Source organism: Charadrius vociferus, unplaced genomic scaffold, assembly GCF_000708025.1.
Source record: "Charadrius vociferus isolate BGI_N301 unplaced genomic scaffold, ASM70802v2 scaffold111, whole genome shotgun sequence".
NCBI lineage: Eukaryota > Metazoa > Chordata > Aves > Charadriiformes > Charadriidae > Charadrius > Charadrius vociferus.
In genome coordinates this window covers 5,215,027-5,235,122 of record NW_009647046.1, presented here as the reverse complement: position 1 = coordinate 5,235,122, position 20,096 = coordinate 5,215,027, and the positions used below count along the sequence as shown (strand labels likewise).

Here is a 20,096-nt window from a genome sequence, read left to right as displayed (position 1 = left end):
ATTAGGCAGATTTAGGTTACAGGCAGGAGTAGCTGGAAAGCTCTCAAAGTGACCCTCATACTGCCAAGTCCTGAAGCACTCGACAGTGGTGATCAGCCAGCAAACCTGTTAGGGGGAGAGCAAGAACTGCAGATTATTTAGCCCTGGAGTTATTCAGAAGAAACAGGTCATCCCACACCAGCCTGGCCAGCCCCATAGAAAAAAGGCTGCACTACAGATCTCCAGTCACAGGAAGGAAGAGAAGTCAGCAGACCAGATTTCCGAGTGCCACAGGGTTTCAAAGCGATGACAGCCAGGACAGTAAAATGAAAGAAAATTGCTTCAAGCTTGTAACCTGTGGAACCAAGTGATGCAGTGTGGCTGCCTCTGAGTGACTTCCACAGAAGCTAGCAGTCTCTATCCCACCGAGAACTTGTTGCTCGCATTAGTTCAACAAACTGGGATTACACTGCTCTGCCTTAAAATAAATACGAGACAGACTGGAGATGGAGTAAGAAATAAAGCATTTTGTATATCTGTCCCTGTTGTGGAAAGGAGTGGGAGTAAGGAGGAAGGTGCTAAAGAATTTCATTGGTTTGAAAATTTTTTTTCTTAGCTTATCATTGACCACAAAAACCCATCACTGGACAGTTTTAAGCCACAACAAACACGTTAGCATGGGCTTAGAAAAGCTCCACAAGGTGAGAAGACTATTGCACACACAAATGCAAGAAAGGAAGATTTTCTGTTTCTCAGACAAGAAATTAATGAAAAGCAAAGGGCAAATGGTGGTAATCACATCCCAAAATATCTTGTCCAAAGTTCTTAGGAAACCATTTTCTGTGGGTAGTCGAAATAGATTTACAAAAGGTAAGAGAATCCCAGCCTTCTTAGGATGTAAATATTCTGTTTTCCTGGAAAAGCAAGAAGAAAACATTTCCTATCACAGTGAAATGAACAAATGACATGGATAAGCCATTGCACTGAAGATCTCTCAAACCCAGAGTTACACTGTAAGAGATAGAAACCAGCTTTTCCATGTCACTTCTCAACAAATAAATCATCACTCCAAATTTCCCCGTCACGATAACATCAAAGTCAATATCCAATGACTAATCATGAAAGTTGGCTGAAAAAAAACTTCCATATTTGCATTTAAATCCCATTTTTAAAATGTCTGCAGAAAACCCAGTCTGAAGTATCAATATAATGTCAAATTCCAGATTAAAAATACCACTACTGAATTCATTAAGTAATCTCCAAAGCATGGTCCAAGGGTTGCAAAGCCGTCCCCCGGAGGTGAATGCAGAAAAAAAATATAGTGTGGGGACTGTCTTGAAACAAGAGAAAAGCAGACAGGGTTGTCATGACAACAGTAGGATTACTCCAGGTAACAAAACTAAGGCAGGAAAAGAAAGAACAGAAAGACAAGATTTAAGCAGAAAACAGTTCATTAATTGCACAGATACTCCAGCCTGTCTCCCTGTTGGGGGTTCATAATACAGAGATTGTTTCTCGCTGGGATATGGCAAAGGGATTGACAGTTTTTGTTAAAGGACAAAGATAATAGCCACAAACGTGACATAGAGCAACAGTCAGAAAAATAAATTAATAAATAAACCCATTTAAAAGTCTGCTTCTTGATCCTCCTGAAGCCTTGGAGAGGAAGGGATTGGCTTCACTTGGACTCCTTTGTTTTTAGTCAGCAGTTCACAATTTCTTGGATAAACTGGATTTTCTTTGTTTCTTTAGGTGCCAAACATCCTGACCTCCCGGCTATGAAGAAATTTCAAGGCAATTCCTCCAAACTCCTCTTTCAAGACTTTGTCTAGAGACAGGAAGTTGAAAACCATTGGGGGGGAAAAAAATATTAAAATTGTGGCCAGCACATTGCTAAGAATTAGAGCAAGTCAGTTGTAGGGGCCTGAGGAAATCAATTCGTAAAGGTCTCCCTAGACCCATGCAATGATAGCATCAGTCTGAAGCTCTCTCTGTGGTCCTCTTCTTGGGATTATCTCTGTGTATTCACAAACACCTGAAATCCAGCCCTTTTAAAGTTTTTTGTCCATGCGTCGTTCCACAGCTTGTAGCAATAGCTCTGAGTACTGTTCCAGCAAAGCTAGTGTCTGCTCATCTCCCAAACTCTTGGGACTCGGTAGATTGGCACCACATCCCTCATTCAGTGGGCTCGTGCTATCTTGTGGCTTCACCAGCACCTCCTTAACCTTTGGAAGCTCTTCCTCATCCTTCAGAGAGTCCAACTCTTTCTTCATTGAGGAGAATGTCTCTGTCAGGAGGCCTGCTATTTTATCTTTGTCAGTAGAAGACTCCGTATCATTTAACACCTGAAAATAGAGGGAAAAGAACACATTGGGGTTTAGGTAGAGCACCAAGTAAGCAGTTTCAGCCCTTAAAGGAAGTGAAGCCATGATGATTTGCAGACCATTCAAAGCGTCCTTTTCTTCAACATTTGAGGCTGCCAATTTAGTCATATAGCAGGGCATGCATCCAACACTGCTAGTCACACAAAATCCAGAGGCATTACTCCAATAGGACAGAGATGGGAAGCACATTTTTGGGTAGTGTTCTTCTTATACTGGGCCTAAGGAGGTACTATGTTTCCCAGCTGCAGCAAAGGGTCACAGTCTCCTTTCCTTGCTGTCTGCCAGATGCAGCTGGTCACAGGAACAGAGCAAGGTCAGAGAGCTAACGCAAGCACTAACGCCAGAGATGCAGAGGACCACATGGCAGAAGCTCACTGTGGAAGTTTCACGCCTATTACAAGCGACTTGACAGATCAGTGCTAAGCAAAGAAATGAAGAGCTGTTATACTGCTTTGCATGTAACTCTGGTCTGGCAGCGAGAGGGAGAGGCGAGTGGTTGCATGTTCCCTCTCACAGCTGGATTCCCATGGTATCTCACATTTGCTAATCCTTTTCCCAGGCATCAAAGACAGAGAACAGATGGCGATAATAAAACTTAAAGCTCCTATAATACTTCGTATCTCTGAAGCACTGTATAAATATTAACTAATTCCCTAATACCCCTTTCAAAAAAAGCGTACTGTTATCTTCAGTTTACAGATGGGCTAAACAGACCGAAAAGTTAACTGATTTGCTCTGAGTACCATAGCAAGACATTGGAAAATCCAAAAGTTGGAAATCAGGAGTTCCTGCCTCGCCGGTTCAAGCTTAAGGTGCAGTCAAGTGGACGATCAGGCAGCTTGTGTCACTTAACACCCAGTCAAAAGAACACTTTGAGCGAGCAAGCACATACATTCAATGCTCGCAGGCTGTAAAGCCAACCTACTCTATCAGAGCCCGTGTCTGAGGTCACTCACCATGCGGTAAAGATGAATGGCTTTGCGCATGCTGTCCTGGAGCTCGGATACCACGTGCTCACACTGCTCTACGCTGATGCACGATTCTGCAGGGAAGGAAAAAATAAAAACCCAAACTAAGGCACAGACACACTCCAATATCTGCGATCTCACAGTTGGGTAAGAAACCTTTTTTTTTAATATATATATTTGAAAGACCATGTGCACATACTTCTTGTTCAATTTTTAGGGCTGGTTTAAGCCAATCATTAAACAAGCAAGTTCTACATGAGCTTTCCTTCATACCATCTAGAAATGCTGCTTATTTTAAACACTCCTATTCATCCAGTCTTTAGCCTCTCCGAAGTCAACAATGGTTCTTCTCAGATTGCAAATTTTTGTTACAGTCAAGGGTAGTCACAGATTACCCACACCATTCTCAATTACAATTAAACTTAAGTTTGAATGAAGGCTTCCAGTGGCAAAAGAGACTGATCTGAGAAACCTCTAATTTATCCTCCACCTAGTCAGAAATCTACACGCTCCCCTTAATGCATCCATCTGCACAGTGTACAACAAAGGACTGAAGATGAAGGATTATACTGAATTATTATAGCGTTCTCTAGTGAGGACTGAGGTCCAGAGGAGTGTTGACATACAAACTCAATCACAAGAGAATCACATTTCTGAGCAACCCAGGATATGCACTGCTGATACACCATAATTCAAAAATGAAAAACAAAAGCAAGCAACTGAGGAACATCGTTGAAGATTTCTGCCTGCCTCCACCATATATTATCTCCAAAGCAACAGCGTTGAAGGCCTGCAATGTTTTAATAAAGTTAACACTCTTATGAATTAGACATAAACCATGAACAAAGACATAGACACACACACAGTCTGCAGTTATCTTCAATTTGCAAAGGCCTGGACAAAGGCAACTCAAGTTCCTTTAGTTACCTAAAATCAAAACTTGGTCACATTAGCACTATTATTTCTGCACTTCTACAAACGTCATCTTTGAACAGGGACCTTAGTTAATTTTATGAATACATCTAGATGATGCATAAACAAATACACCTAGAAAAACATCTCTTTATACATAAACAAACACATCCAGAAGAACAAAGGGGCATGAACAAATCCTTCCATCTGAATCACCCAACCTTGTAGAGTTTGAGCACAGTGGGTTTCAGTCCAGTCCAAGATTCGTTTCTTGCCTTTTATTTTTTTAACCTCTTTTTTTTTTTTTTGGCTGCTCCCCTCCTCCCCTCTTTTTGTTTTAAACACAGCTGTTTCTTCTCATGACCATTTCTGAATTCCTCCTCTGATTATGCTTTTTATGCTGGTCTCCAGCTTTGTGAGCTGCCAGTCTGGAGAGAGGTCACAAACATAATACAAATGCTTGAGTGACAGGCATTTTCTGCCTCTCGGGTGTGCAGAGCAGAGCTCTTCAGAAACCAGCAGAGACTATTAAACACAGCAACAGTATTAAGCACATCTACAGTATTTTAACTGTGGATGTCAAAATGCTTTAACAAAAACAATTAAGTCTCTTTATCTGCAACTGTTATACAGGCAGGAAAACAGAAGGACAGAAAAATTAAGTGGAAACCCAAAGTCACAGAGCAAGTCAGAAGCAGAACAGGTCTCTGTCAACCCTACAGTTCTAATTTAAACTGCCACACTATGATCCAGAGAAGCCACAGTAAACTGATCATAGCAACAGCTAACTTGGATCTACACAGCTTTTCCAGCATCTACCACTAAAAATTTGGGAAATGTGGTCTGCAAGAAGCTGAAGGCTGACAGCTGGATGTTGAGAAAAAAAAAAGTAATTGGGGATCCACTGTGCTAAATCCTCCTAACTCTCTAAAGGATGCTGCTAAATATTCAGTCAGGGTGTGTTGTGTATTGGGAGCTGCTTTAAAAAAAAATAATCATCACTGCTGCAGAAGAATTGCTCTCTCCACACTATCTGTGCTGATTCTGCAAACAAAGATGCCTAGCAACTGACCAAAAACCATGTGATATGTAGCTTGATACCTGAGTCCAGAAGAGAAAACTCAGCCTAAAGAGTACAGACAACTAGACTGTAGAATGGGATTCCACAGCTCCAGGTTGTATCTGATGTTGGAGGAAACCTCACCCCTGTAAGGGTAGGGGGTCTGAAAGCTTCAGATGCACTTGCTGTTCTACAGAGCAGCTACTCTATATTATAAGAACAGCAGGTCCCTCCAATTCCTGTTTTGCATAAGAGTGCTTCAATCTTAGGGCATTTGATCTCTCTAGAAATGCAAAAAGGAAAAAAAAAAAAAAAAACAACCAGTGTATCAAAAACAGATTATCTCTCTGCAATGCTCTGGTGCAGAAATATTGTGCTTAACCATTGCGATGAATGGTACAACAGCCTGGCACCACAGAAAGCCATTGATCGGGGGATTACAGAGGTGTCACTTCTGAGATATGACTAAAAACAACATAGCAAAAGGGATTAAAAACTGTGCACTGTCTAGCCCCCCGAAGGTACAGGGTATCAGTGCAGTGGTTAACATCCAGCTTCCTACTGCACGACTCAGCTGAGTATTTCAGGAAAGTATATTTCCCTTCAGGTTGTGACACAAAAGAAAAACTTGTGGAGGTTTTAATCCCGCAGGAGATGCTGTGGGACTAAACTGTGTTGTCTCTGCCACTGGAGCTTTTCCTGCCTTGGAGGGCAGGAGTTTTGCTTCAGTTTGAAGCTACCTGCTAGTTTTAATTTGATTGAAGTACCCTTCTGGATCCTGCACACTTGCACATTAACACAGTAAAGCCTGAGCTGCCTGGCGTAACTTCACTGTCACTATCATCTGTGGCGAGGTTCAGCTAGCATGTGTTGGCCTGCACCTTCATCTGCTGGTCAGATACGTTCCGAGAGGGGTACAGGGGATGTAACCTACACACATTCATGGGGATTGCCAGTACGTCAGATTTTAGCATTGACTAGAAAAAGGTTTGAGCCCCTACAGGTAACTACGACTAAAAACACACGAGTGCTGAAGTCTGTAAAACATTCAGCTTCAGACATAAGACCCAGAGGAAATGGAAATTAAAGACTGAGAAAAAGATGTCAGGTTGAAGAAGTGTCTCACCATTGAGGGGATGGCTTATGGAACGAGACAGGTGCAGACAAGACGAGACAGGCCAGAAGCTGGACGTAAAGAAATGTGATGGGATCGTGAGGCGGTTCACAAAGACAGGAGACAGAAGGGGGAAGATAAGAGATGGGTATCCATGCACACCTGAGACCTGTGCCGAGGCAGTTATAGATGTAGGAGACCTCGGCCTGATGGGGTCTAGTGGGCAAAGTCCAGGTTGGTTGTCTAGCACACAGGCGATGCCGGTGATCCTCTCCCTGCACCTGGGCAGTGTGCCCTCAGGAGACCTTAGGTGTCGGCCCTCTGACAACTCCCTCAGTTTTGGATTAGTGACCCCTGGCTCATCCTGGCAACCTGTCCTTGAGACTGGACTCTCCAATGGGCTCTCCTTAGCAAGTCCTGTTGGGATCTCTCTACCAGGAACCAGAGACCCAGCAGTTTGATTCTCCTTCTTGGAGGCTCGGACCTCAGGAAAAGAGGGTTTCTTTTTACAGGCCCCAGCAGGTGACTGCGGAGACTGTGGCTCAAGCAGGGTTTTTGGTTTGGTAGTGGGTGAGAAGGAGGCCAGTGTGGGTCTATCAGGCAATGGCTTGGGAATGTCAAGAATCAGATGTGCTCGGTTTGATGATGCCAACTTGCTGTGGAAGGACTTGGGAGACGAGCAGTTTACAACTGGCTGAAGTGCTGGCTTCACTGGAACATTTTCTTTCACTGGTAGCTTAATCTTCTCAGCATCTGCTGTGGAACTAAACTGTGTCTTCTCTGCCACTGGAGGGCTAGTCCTCCCATCAGTCAGCATTTCGGTGGAGTAACCAAGGTACAGATTTTCCCCTACAGATACGCTCCTTGACATCTTAGCCCGGAAGCTGGTTGTGGGGTTCATGTAGGACTTTGGTTTTGCAGCCCTGACATCTTTGGCCAGCAGAGCACCAGATCCATCCATCTTCAACATACTGGCTGATAACACCCTGCAATTGTTAGGTCTGGGGTCCTTCTCAACCACCAAAAGAGTCTGAGGACGCTGCTTGACAGAGGATACCACTCCAGGACCCTTATCTGTGAAAATTAAACAGACAAACATACCAAAAAATAGACAAGAGCCTGCAGTGAATTCCAAAATTGGAAAGTAACAGAGCTGCTCCTGTCTATATGCCTCAGCTCAGCCCCTGGGAGAGGTGTACTGAACTGCTGCTTCAGGTTAGTATCACCAAGCCTCAACAGCTTTCCTTTTTGCCCATCCCTTGTCCTGCTAACACACTGCTGCTTACCTGATGAGAGAGACTTGTTCTTAAAGTGTACGGCCAAAAGACCTCAGACCACTGTGACCATTAACTGAAGAGGCCAGAGGAAGCAGGCAAAAGCTTATACATGATGCTGCAGTGATAAGGTTTGGGGCTTTTTTTAAAAACAAATTGAGTGCTTATCGATGGTTCACGAGTCAATTGTTTCAAAAATGGAGTTCTTTCACACAAGCTGCATGGATACAGCAAGCTCCCTCTCACTGTCTCCTCCTTCCCTTTTTCTCTCCTCCCCACCCTGGGGAGCTTCAATCTTGGCCTGGAGCAACCACCCACAGCAAGACAGAATTTGTTTGCAAATAGTTCATTTCACCCTTGGCATTGCTCCTCCCACAGCTGCCAGACAAGTATCAGAGACTGATAATTAAGAGACCAGCATCTGCATTACAAATTAAAAGTATTTTCCCTTGACAGGCTAAGAGTTAGAAGATATGCAAAGCCTGTAGCTCAGAATGCAGAAAGACATAAGCTTAATTTCAATTTCTACTCAAGCTCAAATCTCCCCATTTCATTCTTGGGTTTATACCATCATTCCAACCTGTGTCCTTACCCTCATGAACAAGGTCGTGAACTGACTGTGCCTTTCTCATCACTGCGTTCACAGGGCCTTCTGGAAAGGATGCAATAACCCGTCCAGGAGCCATACCAACTCTGCTGGCCTCCAAAGCTGATCTGCGTTTTTTCTGGACGTAAACAGCCCTATTTGAATTTACACTGTCCAGGAGCTGGCTGTTCTCCAGTGCATCACCAGGATGGTCACTGCCATTTTTCAATAGGTCTGGTGTAAGCCGATTGCTCTGCGTTGTCGACTCGATGGGCTTTGAATCCAGTATCAGATTTGATGAAGAGAGTGACAATCGTCTAGAGAATACGATAAAGAAACCCCAGTTAAAACAAGTAAGCATATTGCTCTGGACAAACAGGCACACGCATTAAGCCAGCTTCTCTGGGATAAGGAGCCCTTCCCTATCTGGATTTTTTTTTTTTTTTTAAGTCAAAAATGTCCTAGACTGTTAACTCTTTATGCTACTCATCCCTGGAAGCACTGGTCTTCAGGCATTTGACCATAGGCTGTGCAATCACAAATACCATTGGGTCACGGTTTCCAGGGGGGTCACTGTAAAAGGTGAAAGCAAAAGAGAAGGAAAATTCCAGGCAGAGGGAAGACGGGGCAAAGTCAGGGCAGGTCATTTCTCTCAGCTCACCTTACTAACAATGAAATCTTTTCAGTTCTAAGATACCCTAAAAGAAAGTAATTATACTGTCCTAACATTATGAAAGCATAATTACTAGGAAACACGGTCGGTATTTTCAAGAGGTAAAGCCTAATTTCCTCTTCCTCTCCACTCCAGACAAGCACAGTGGGCTTACTTCGCACAGGAGGCAATTTTCAATCTGGCATGTTTGAACAGTTGAACAGATTAAAAGCCCAGAAGTTTCCGTAACTGAAAACCACGTCTCTTGTTACATCTCTAGAGTGCCAGTGACTTCCTTCACTCACCATTGCAACTCTCCAGAAGCTTACACAACAGCTAACCACCAGCTTTCTTCCCAAACATACCATCCCAATGCAAGACAGACTAAGAGGCACTCCTGGCAGCAGCAACTGCAGCTGAATACAGCAATGACAAAAAAATTTTTCCTAACACGGTGAATCTAGACACAGCTGGTGAACTATAGAAGATGTACCCCAATCTGCTCAGTCCTATGCAATGAAATTAATTTGAGCTGAGATTTCAGTTTGTCATTTTAAAGGAATACAGGAGTAATTGTCTGTTTTAGACATTTATGAACCCAAATCAACAAAAGTATTTACCCTATTTCTTTTTCCTTTTTTTTGTTTCTTTGTTTTGTTGGGATTTCTTTTTAAACAGCAAGGGAAACAGCTTGGAGGGGCCTTTTGGGGTGCTTTAGGGTTCAAGTTTTTTTGGCAGAATAATATTCCCATGGGGCTTTGTATGAGACACTAGAGCACCCTGTGAAGGCATGGGACTGAGAAACAAAGCTGAGTAAGAAAGGACTGTAAAACAAAGGAAAAGTTGACAAGCCTACTTTCATTGTCCAAGCTGAATGAAATGCAAAAGAATAAACAGAGCATAAACAGTGAAGAGTACATTAGATGATTAGCAATTCCTCCAGCTTAATCAATCAAGGCATTAATCATGAAACAATTAAGCATGTTGTTGAAAGAGGAGAAAGAACAAAACAACAGTGTTGCTTTAGGAAGGAACAGAATAGCTAAAGTGACGCAGGATGGTCTGTCCAAATCACAAGGGTCTGCAACCAGCCTGCCAGGTGCTATGCTAACACTTTGCTGTGCCTGGGCACACCAAGGCCAGAAGTTTGCTCAACTATTTTGGCCCAGGGCCCACCATGAGACCTATTCACACTAGTGAAAATAGAAAGACGGAAACACTCAAAACAAGCAGAGCCATACCTGAGAGCCGGGGACTGGGAAAGAAAGCGAGAGGAGATGCTGAGGTTTTCAGTTCTTTCCAGATTCCTACATGAGCCGCCTAAAAATTTTGGTTCAAGGGGAGAGAAAAAGGGAGCATTTTAGTTACAGAACAAACATTCTGACACATGCATTTTTCTTATCACAGAGACTATCAAATGTTCCCCCATATCCAAGGGGATTTTTTGAGCAAAAACCACAGAGAATTAAATAATTTCATTGCCTTTGCCTTTTCTGTTCTACTTGGATTACTCTGCCTTAAACTGCTACTCTCCCTAAGGGTACGCCTCCTCCTTTTTCGCTTCCCTTTGTGTCCTGTCCTGCCCGTAGGACTGTGAGGCGCTGGCATCAAACAGAAAACAAACCAATCAAAGGAGGGGGGGAAAAAAAACCAACACAAAACAGACAACTCACATAGTATTGCTGCCTGAAACTATTATAAATTCTAAAAAGATATGCTTTGTTCTGGAGTTGGTCGATAAAGACTAACAAGCTCCTTTGCCATTCTGATGCCTCCTCTTATTCTCTCCCTCCTCCCAGCATTTCAGCCTTTTCTTTTGTGACATTTGTTATGCCTTCATATACCACTAGAGGCCACTACATGTCACCTATGGGGGGGTGGAGGGGGATTGATTTGAACACACAGTTAATACCCTCATAAACAACAGGAAAAACTAGTCCGGGAACAAGAGAACGGCTCTTCAGAATTCCAGGGACAATACTTAACCCAGACTGACACAGACCCCAATTCCATCCACACAAACTTACAGACAGACCAATGGAGTTATCAGATGTTGCTCTTTAGGCCTCTCTACTATACAGGGGACAAATCTGGAGTGACCTCACAAAGTCCCCCCACCGAACAAAGTGCTGTACCTTTTCCATCAGTGCTGCCCAGGGTCCCAAAATGCTGTTTAAGGAACTTCTCCTGATCGGGTGTCTGGGGTATTTCTCCCTCCGGCATGCTAGTACCCACGTCCTCCTCTCCTTCCTCTCCCTCCAGGTCTGAGACACCGTCCACACTTAGGGGCTCAGTGCTTTCAGAATCTGGGAAAAGGCAAAAATTCCAATGCTGTATTAGCATAATCACAGTAACATTAGCCAGGTTAATAAAAAGTCAGCAAATATGCTAAATTGAACCTAGAATGTTAAAGCAAAAGTCGGTCAGCATTAAGTGCAATGCTCTAATCTACCATATCCCACACAGCATAGCCTATGGGACAATCAGTACTAAACCTGCCTCCTTACCTAGCAAGGTAAAAGAAAGCCAAAGGTGCACGAGGAAAGTGCACTTTAACCAACTCCGGTTTCTACAGGGGCTTCACTAAAGTGCCTGTTCAAATGCAGCTGAATCTTTACAGCAATACTAACAAGTCTAATAGGAGCGTGACCTCTGTTCAGCTCATGAAGAGGATCAAGTATTAGAGATCAGAATAGCAACACGGCACAGAACCACCCCAGCAAGTTTCTGCAGTGCTCCACATCACGTGTAAGTACACTTAATACTGTCTTTGCATCTTACCTTCATTTGGATGGTCTGGGCTGGACAGACGACTGCTGCTGTAATCTACAGAGCAGGCACTGTCAGGACTGTGTTTGTCTGGGCATCCATTACTGTGATAACCTCTACTTAGCTTCCCATGGGGCAATGCTTTTACCTGGAACTCACTACAAGAGAGACAGGAAAGATACAGCACTAGAAGAGATATTTGATTTACTTGTAAAGAAGCACATTCTAACATGAATAAGGCCTTACCTGTGTTAGTAACACCTTTAATTACAAAAGTAAGGCTTTAAAGAGAAAAAGAAGTTGATTCTCTCATCATTACACAGTATATTTTTTGCATTTCATTAAGCTTGGACAGTGAAGTCTCAAGGGGACTGTCTGACTTTCTGGGCGTTGTCAGTTTCCCATGATTACCAGGCACCAGCACAGCACTGCCCTGGTTTGATTTCCAGCACAGGTGAGGAACAAATATAGAGGTATGTGTAATGAAAAAGGGACTAAAAACAGGCCTATACCTGCATGATAGTAGATTTGAGCCCTAATATATTATATTTTCCATGTGTATGACCTGCTCCTTCGGGCAACTTCTGCGTTGCAAAATAGAGAAGATCCTGGGTTTCAGCAAGACTAATTTACTGAAGAACGTCATACAAAAATACAATATTGTAGGACAGGGTTCCTGATTTCTGTTGTGATTTCACGAGTCTTATTTTGTCAAATGACACCAGCACCCTTCTTTTGCCTGATGCCTGAGGACTTCAGTTTTCCACTTTATGATATACTTTAGTTTCAGATGTACTCCGATGCAAGGTAGGATGCAGATGTCACTCAACGGAACTGAATTGCAAGCTGCCAGGGGCAATTGCTAACTCGGTATACTTTGAGACGCGTCCACTCTGTATCCAACATCACCAGAGCCCCTCCCTTTCTTACATGATGGAGCTGCAGACAGGTCTGCTCTGTCCAAATGTTATCATAATAAAATTAAAAATGTAAATAAAGAGAAACTGGGAGAAACCTGGCAGCTTCAACTGCAAAATCTTGGCATGCACTCTTGCATAAAAACCCATCTAAAGCTATCAGCCCACTCTTTTTAACAGAGCAGGAGGAGACAGAGGAAATTAAACAGCTATTAGCATCGGGTTAAGAGGGGTAGGGAAGAATAAAAAAAAAAAAAAAGAGGAGCACAGAATGAAACAGAAAATTAAGTACGGTGAAATTAAAACAGAAGAAATGGCAGTGGAAGAAAAAAGGTCTCCACTGTCTCCAGTGTCCTTTTCAATTCCATCTGTCTCATGCAAGCCATTCTATTTCCCCAAAAAGGGTCATGACATACTACGTTTGTCAAATTCTTGCCCAATTAGGTTTGAAATTGTCATAAATAATAGTGTCCTGTCATTTCTCATGGGCAGATATTTCACTGCCACGTATACACCAGTGTTGGGTGGTTTTCCAGCTTCCAAGTTTTTCTTTGCTTATTTCAACTCAGATAAGGGAGAAAGCAAAAAGGCTGCTCCCAAGTTGTTTGTTCAAGGAAAGAACTTGGAGGAGGCTGCTAATGTGCAGTTTCCTCAGAGGAAAGATTATTTTAATGGTGCCTTCTTAGCTGCAGATTCCTTTAGCATCAGGCTGGCACAAAACCCTCAACTAAACATGCCTGGCATCAATCAGGCAGTAAGTCAACTCGTCCAAGTTACCACACAAGCTGCAAGCAAACTAAAACAGAAACGTCCAAGCCATGCACAGCAGAGAGCTTATTTTTAACCTGCTAGGGTCTGTGGGATGGATTTCATCTTGCTCAGGGTAGATTACACACTCCTCGCTCTCAGAAGGTTCCAGTTCCTGAGAGAAAATCCCCTCTTCACAAGACACAAGCCGAATCACTTGGGGTCGCACACAAGACCGGTTATCTTCGGGAGGTATTGAGCTGCCAACCTGGTTTAAAAAGAGCAAAAACTAGATATTAACTGTGTTTTTCCTTAAGTTAGCAAGAGCAGAGCTAGAAAGTATGCATTAGAGTACAGAATATGATCATAAATCTGAGATCAGAAAACACAGCGCTTCTATGTCTTTCCTGTTCTTTAGCCACTGAACTTGACAGACTACTGCCATAGTTTCCTATTTTGTTGCCTGTTTGCAATGCCCTAAAATTCTCTGGTAAAGTACTGGACTCCCCATCCCTTCTTGACCACACATCAGGAGTGTAAGCCATGTGGCAGCAGGTTCTTCCATTACCTTTTACAGACTGCTCAGACACAGCTCAGAGAAGTCTGTGGGCCACAGCTGAAAAACTGATTTACTGCATGCAGCAAGCCCAATCTTCTCAGTCATGCAGTTATAAAGGAAGGAAAAACTCTAATGAGGTTAGGCACCAGGACAGACTGCTACTGGAAAATAGGCATTAGCTTTCTGAGGTATGAGCACATGTGACTTACTGTGACCCATCAACACAAAGATCAAAGAGAACTTAATCTAGCACAGCCCACAACTAAGGAAGTCACATGAGTCACATTTCAGTGGCTACTTGAGTCAAGAAAATGCACCCCAGCAGAGTGCTAACAGGTAATCAGGTACACATCTGTAATTCCGAGCTCAGCTTCTCAGCTTGTTTTTGCCATAAATAATCAGAGCTAAAAGAAAACCTGAGGTCTTCCCTGTCATTGGAAAGAAACCTTGATCCCATATGGGCTCTGCTGTAAGATAACACGTTGCAGAAGTAATGACTACAAAAGAGTTATCTAAACAGGTTTCTCAGAAGGCATTTAGAGCCACCTCTAAAGACAGAGAGAATGGCACCAGGTAGTAATAAGTGTAGGTAATAATAAACAGAGGCAGGACAAACGCACTCAGAGTAGATTCACCTCCTCAGAGTAGTACTGCCCTTACTTTGTTGATGTGTACAGGAAGATCTGATTGCTCTTCTCTGTCATCCCCATTGCTGTTTTGAGACAGCGAGTCTCGACTCGGAGAACGGGAAACAGAGAAAGACTCCAACTGACGCAAGTCAAGCATGGATTTCACAGTCATCTCTATGTTGCTGGTTGGCTGGGACCAGCGCCCACGTTGCCGGGGCATTTTGCTCATCGGTGCCTCTGAGCGCTGGATCGCTGCTATCTCTTTGGCCTGAAGGAAATCAAAAGAAAGACAGTATTAGAGACTGAGTTCTGCTGATGGAAAAGCAGGAGAGAAAACACAAGACCCACATAAAACACAATTATGTCCACCCCCATAAAAGCTCCAAAGCTGTCTGTAACGCAGCTTAAAATTCCCCCCTCAAGTAAAGATGATACTTTTGTTGCTGCTTCTTGCATAACTGAACATTTAAATGCCTTGTTTGGGTCCAAGTATATGATCAGCTTCAGCACTACATGACATTCAGACCAGAAATGAAGGGGACAAAAACATGACATCTGATGAAAAAGATACCAATATAAAAAAACCCAGATGAAACTGTCTCGTAAACTAGGCTCTATTTTGCCATCCCCAAGTCATTCTTCACAGAGAGGCATCTCAATGGTTTCCCACTGCAACTGCACCTTTCCCCCAGTGAGACTTTTAATGTCCATGGGAATTTCTTTTCCAGTTTCCCCATGACAAGAAATACAACTTGAAGGTTTAGTAACTCACCCTCCTCATTTCCCAATGGGAAAGGCTTCTTGAGAGGGTAAGGTCTGGATCTAGAAAGGGGAAAAAAAAATATATACCTAGGTCAGCAGTCCAGCTTTTTAAAGACCTCTTACCTCATCTTTCCTCAAAGGCAGCATTCCTACACCTTTTGAACCAGCAGCCCACTGCCAACACATGCTTTCCCATAGACTACCAAATTGTTGTATCCAAATTTTAATGGAGACATAGTTTTACATAAGATTTTCACTGACTCAGCAGACCCACTGCAGAACACTTGCGACAGTGCAGTGGCCCACCAAAGGCTTGGGAAAAAAATCTTGCTCCAATACACTGTAGCATCTGTATAAAAATATCTCAAGTTTCTAATGGTAGTCTCTGTTGTAAGTTTTATCAGACGTCTCTAGAATCTGTCGTGAGATCTCTTTTGGCTTCTGTGGACTTCTAGTAGCTTGTAGACCAAAGCCCAGGACACTATTTCAAAATTGGCCAGTTGGAGCTAGCAAGAAACTTGGCAATTTAACAACCGAATTTCTAATCGGAGAACTCCAAAATGCAGGAGATGCAGGCAGGAGTGGGCAACTCCACATTACCCATTGGTGTTGTTGCATCTGTTTCTGTCTTGGTCTTTCTCTTTCTGCCCATATCTTGTTATCCCTAAGCCAGTGTCTCTCATTTTCTCCCCACTTCACATTCACGCCTTTTTTCTCCATCTCTGCCCATGCCCCTCTCCCATTTATACCTGAGTCTCTCCCAGTGTTGCAGCTGGACTGAATATGGAAAGACTGCAGCCCACGTAACTCATCTTCATCATTCCCTTCGTCTTCACCATCCTTGTCACTGTCTGATGAGAGTGCAGGCATAGAGGACAGGGCAGATATGGACTCATGCCTGGGAGACAGGAATTAGAAGGAGTATTAGGGTCTTTCTCAAGAATTACCCACCATTTCAATCCCCATACCAAGCAGTTCTCCACTGTATCTCCATCCACACTCAGAAGGCTGCCTCAACTCTCCCAAACAGCCATCGCTCTAGCAAAACCCATCTCTGAGAAACGGGGCAAGTTAAACCCTGCACAGGGCCTGCCACAGCTATCGTCTCATATGTGTGGAAGGATGACAGAAATCAGAAGTAAACGAGTGAGAAAGTTAAGTGGAACAAAACTTGGCCTTCCATTTCAGACCCTACCAATTCAGAAAGTCAGGATGGTAGAACATATTTGAAAGGCAAATATTTTTCCCACTCTTAAGCATTTCCTCTCTGGAACTGTTTTACACATCAAAAATGCCATAGAGATACTCCCTGTTTGACAGCAATTGGGTATATGGCAAATTATCACATAAGAGATAGGTTCACATCAAGGATTGCACCATGCAGAACCTGCAGGCACAGCCCACACACCATAAGAGTGCCATGCTGCCTTTTTCAGCCTTCAGGCACAAGGAATAATGTAAAACATATTTTGGGCAGATCTTTAATCAAAGTAGATCAGAGAAGTGTTCCCACACAGACCTCAGAGCCACACCCAGCACAGAATTCCCCAAACCCAATCAAGGACACTTACCAACACCAAACTCTATCTTCCCTCTTTCTTCTCCTCTTTCCACCCCTTCAGTCAATAGAACCAAATAAATTAAACCTCTTTGGACAGTAATTGAACAAATGAAGAATCCCTAATAAATAAATTTGAGTAGCACCCACTCCATGGCCTTGAGCTAGAGCGCCAAACTCATCATTAGTGACATTTATAGGATATCACGGGTGGGTGTTGAGTGCCAAGCATTATTCATGAAATAAAAATAGCTCATCTACCAAATACAGAGCAGCCTGGCGAGAGACCAACTTCTCCTGCAGCTGACAGATAGCAGGCAGTATTGAAACATGGTAACAAGTAGTTAAGGTATTTTAACCTTTTCTCTTCCCATATAGTGGCAGAACGTTAATTTCCATTTTATTAGGAGTGGCTGAGCAACTAACTACCCAACCCTTTCAGATGAGCTTTGAGGTGTTCTGGCAAAAAAAGGAGTGAAACCGACTGTAGTCTGCAGAGTCCTCCAGTGAAACAGCTTCATGCTGGCTGCCCTCATCTACTTTTGACATTTGAATTTGTCCGACTCTTCATCTTTTCTACTGTCTCCTTGTGTGTCCATCTCGTCACTCTCAGGTTCTTGTGCATAAGCAGGGGAATCCCAACAAAGCTCAAGCACCACAGTACTTTTGAGGTTATGCCATGTTTCATTCCATGAGGTATACTACATTTATACTTGGTAGGCAATATTAATTTTGTATCAGTAACTTCGACAGCATCCTTCTGCTTGTATTCATCATGGCTGTTTGAGGAGTTTATTGAGGAAGAAGGGTTGGATTATTAGACATTTTAACATCTAACTGGTTGAATACCTCACTATGATGAGGTGATATGGCAAGGCAAGGTTATTTGTTTGCAAAACTCCTGCATGTACTGTCATTGGTCTAAATGGAGAAGGGAGGTTTGTGATGAATATGCTTTGTTACAAACAGAAAGATGGCCTCGCTCCATCAGATGGTGACTGACAAAATCAGTAAGGGGGGAAAAAAGTGTGTTCCAATATCCTCAAAGGAGCTGAGTAAAAGAATGCAAAATATATTTTGGAAGTCAGATGGGTGTTTTTTCATACCTTACAGGAAGTGCCAAGCAAATTATGAAGTCACATGTGTATGATACAAACGTAAGACTATCTTGCATTATCCCAGCAAAAATTCATGCCCCCCTTCCACATCCTCCTTTTTACAACTCAAATATGCTTTTCAAACTCAGTCCTGTGACTTGAAGAGAGATAATTGAATGGGGTTTTCAAAAGGATCTTAAGTCCACTGACTTGAAACTGAAGTACTCCTGAAAATGAAACCTAGATTCACAGGGTTTTGAGTGTTTTAAACTGCTGTGCTTGTGCAAGTCAATCCCTCAATGTGGACTTCACTACTTTCTCCTTTCTCTCCCTGTCCCTGTTATGTACTTTGGATTTTCTTCCAAGCCCCTGTGTTGCACGCATCTCCTCAACACTATTCCTCAGTTCTTGTTCACGCTTAAACAGAAGTCAGAGTAATGTAGGATGAGGTTTCAAGCACGGGAACGGCCTGAAATAAGCTCCAAATAAGCACCCCATGGGAGCATTCTGAAAGCGAAGGAATAAGACTTCTGGGTTTTGCTGAATCCCTGCTGAGAGCAGGTTGAGCCAAACCCCAACAAAGCATCATTATATCAGAATGAATGTTTCAGAGTACTATTCCAGAACAGCATGTACAGACATGTCTAATTCTCATGATACATGTGACTCAGAGCAAGGATTTTAATTTGCCCTGTCTTCTTCCTTTGCTGAGGAACTATGCCATTCTAGTATCATGCCTGGGCCTTGTTGTGTATGGGTGGGCAGGGTCAGTTGCACTTCAGCTCCCAGTTTTTGAAGGGTCTGCCAGTACGGGGTCAATGGCAGGGATGGACATTCAGTTGGAAAGTCTTCAGGACACATATATAGCCTTAAAAGTGTCACATCCTTATGGAGTTCTAGTATTAAGACATCTCATATCAGGTACTCTGTATTCTTTTGCATGTCCTGAATTCAACCCTTCTTTCTTTCCTTCAAACAAAACAAAACAGACAAGAATGGCAACTATCCATTTAAAGTGGTATGTTGTCAGCATTCCCACTCTGATCTTGTTCTACTTCAATCCTCAGCTTTAGGGGCCTATTTATGAAACATCCTGTGTGGTAGGGATCACTAGCAGATTGCCTTTCCCCACCCCCAAATGCCTAAGGGCTTTAAAAAGAAAGTTACCCTGCTTTTCTCCACATAAAGATCACAGTGCTGCGGACTTCAGAGTTTCCCTGGCGTTATAATTGCACTAGTCCAGCACAGACTCAGGCACCACTTCTGATCTGGCATCAAAAGCTTGCCCCGTTCTGAGCCCTGGAAACCGCACAGCTTTCCTGGACTGGACCAAAGCCTCACTGAGAATTTGATAAGGAGCTCTTCTTTCCAAATATATCTGAGGGCACCAAGTACTTCTTCAGCATATATATATTATTTGGAGACAATTTAATTTGCGTAACATTTCTATCTCCTGCTATTTATGCTAGAGCTTCAATGAAAGTCACAGAAAAAGTGACGTTTAAATTAAAAAAATATAAATGCTCAGCTAAAACATGAGTATAAGCCCTACAAACATTCCACAGTAAAATCAATTTAAAACTTTCCTTCCAAAAATTTGAGGCAAGCTTTTCTAAACAGTAAATGCATACTTGGATCAAAATCAAAACTGTATTAAAAGGCCTCTACATGGTTCCTTCTCTGAAAATATAAATGCCTCAAAACCAAAATGTACCAGCAACATCAGCTGAGTACAAGTTCTATTATCCCAAACGATCAAAGCTCCTCACCTTCATCAGATGAGAGAAAAAGCACACATCTGCAATTATCACAACCAGAGGCAGAACTGAAGGCTCTCGGGGTGCTATACAGAACTGTGAGTCATACAGCTCAGATCAGTTCCAAAATAATCCAAAGTCCCATAAAGATGAGTCAGAAACCCTCCAGAGGCGAAACTTTAGTCTCTCTAGAAGGTTTTGGAGGGACTGAAAAGGCTGGGACTCTTCAGTTTGGAGAGAAGGTTGGATGGAGAAAGGTTGCGATAGAGGCTTGTGGAGCCATGGGGACTAGAGATAGCTGGGTGCAGAACCATGGTTCACCAAAGCCAACAGTATTCAGAAGCAAGGAGCTTTCAATGCAGCTAGCAGGAA

General features: G+C 43.0%; 1 protein-coding gene across 2 annotated transcripts in view; it reads right to left on the bottom strand.

Annotated features, from left to right (window-relative positions):
• Window positions 1–1,814: 1,814 nt before the first annotated feature.
• MAPKBP1 (mitogen-activated protein kinase binding protein 1) overlaps window positions 1,815–20,096 on the bottom strand; it is a 103,207-nt gene continuing 84,925 nt past the window's right edge. Inside the window, exons 20-30 of one of the 2 annotated variants that reach the window (XM_009895692.1) lie at window positions 16,062–16,210; window positions 15,323–15,372; window positions 14,582–14,818; window positions 13,461–13,630; window positions 11,711–11,856; window positions 11,065–11,235; window positions 10,171–10,249; window positions 8,284–8,594; window positions 6,580–7,491; window positions 3,320–3,405; window positions 1,815–2,324 (exon numbers count right to left, since the gene is read on the bottom strand). In XM_009895692.1, the coding sequence (XP_009893994.1) occupies window positions 2,031–2,324; window positions 3,320–3,405; window positions 6,580–7,491; window positions 8,284–8,594; window positions 10,171–10,249; window positions 11,065–11,235; window positions 11,711–11,856; window positions 13,461–13,630; window positions 14,582–14,818; window positions 15,323–15,372; window positions 16,062–16,210 (2,605 nt within the window). In that variant the 3' untranslated portion in view covers window positions 1,815–2,030. Of the gene's footprint in view, window positions 2,325–3,319; window positions 3,406–6,429; window positions 7,492–8,283; window positions 8,595–10,170; window positions 10,250–11,064; window positions 11,236–11,710; window positions 11,857–13,460; window positions 13,631–14,581; window positions 14,819–15,322; window positions 15,373–16,061; window positions 16,211–20,096 lie in introns of both variants that reach the window. The other variant, XM_009895691.1, reaches the window with a different exon arrangement.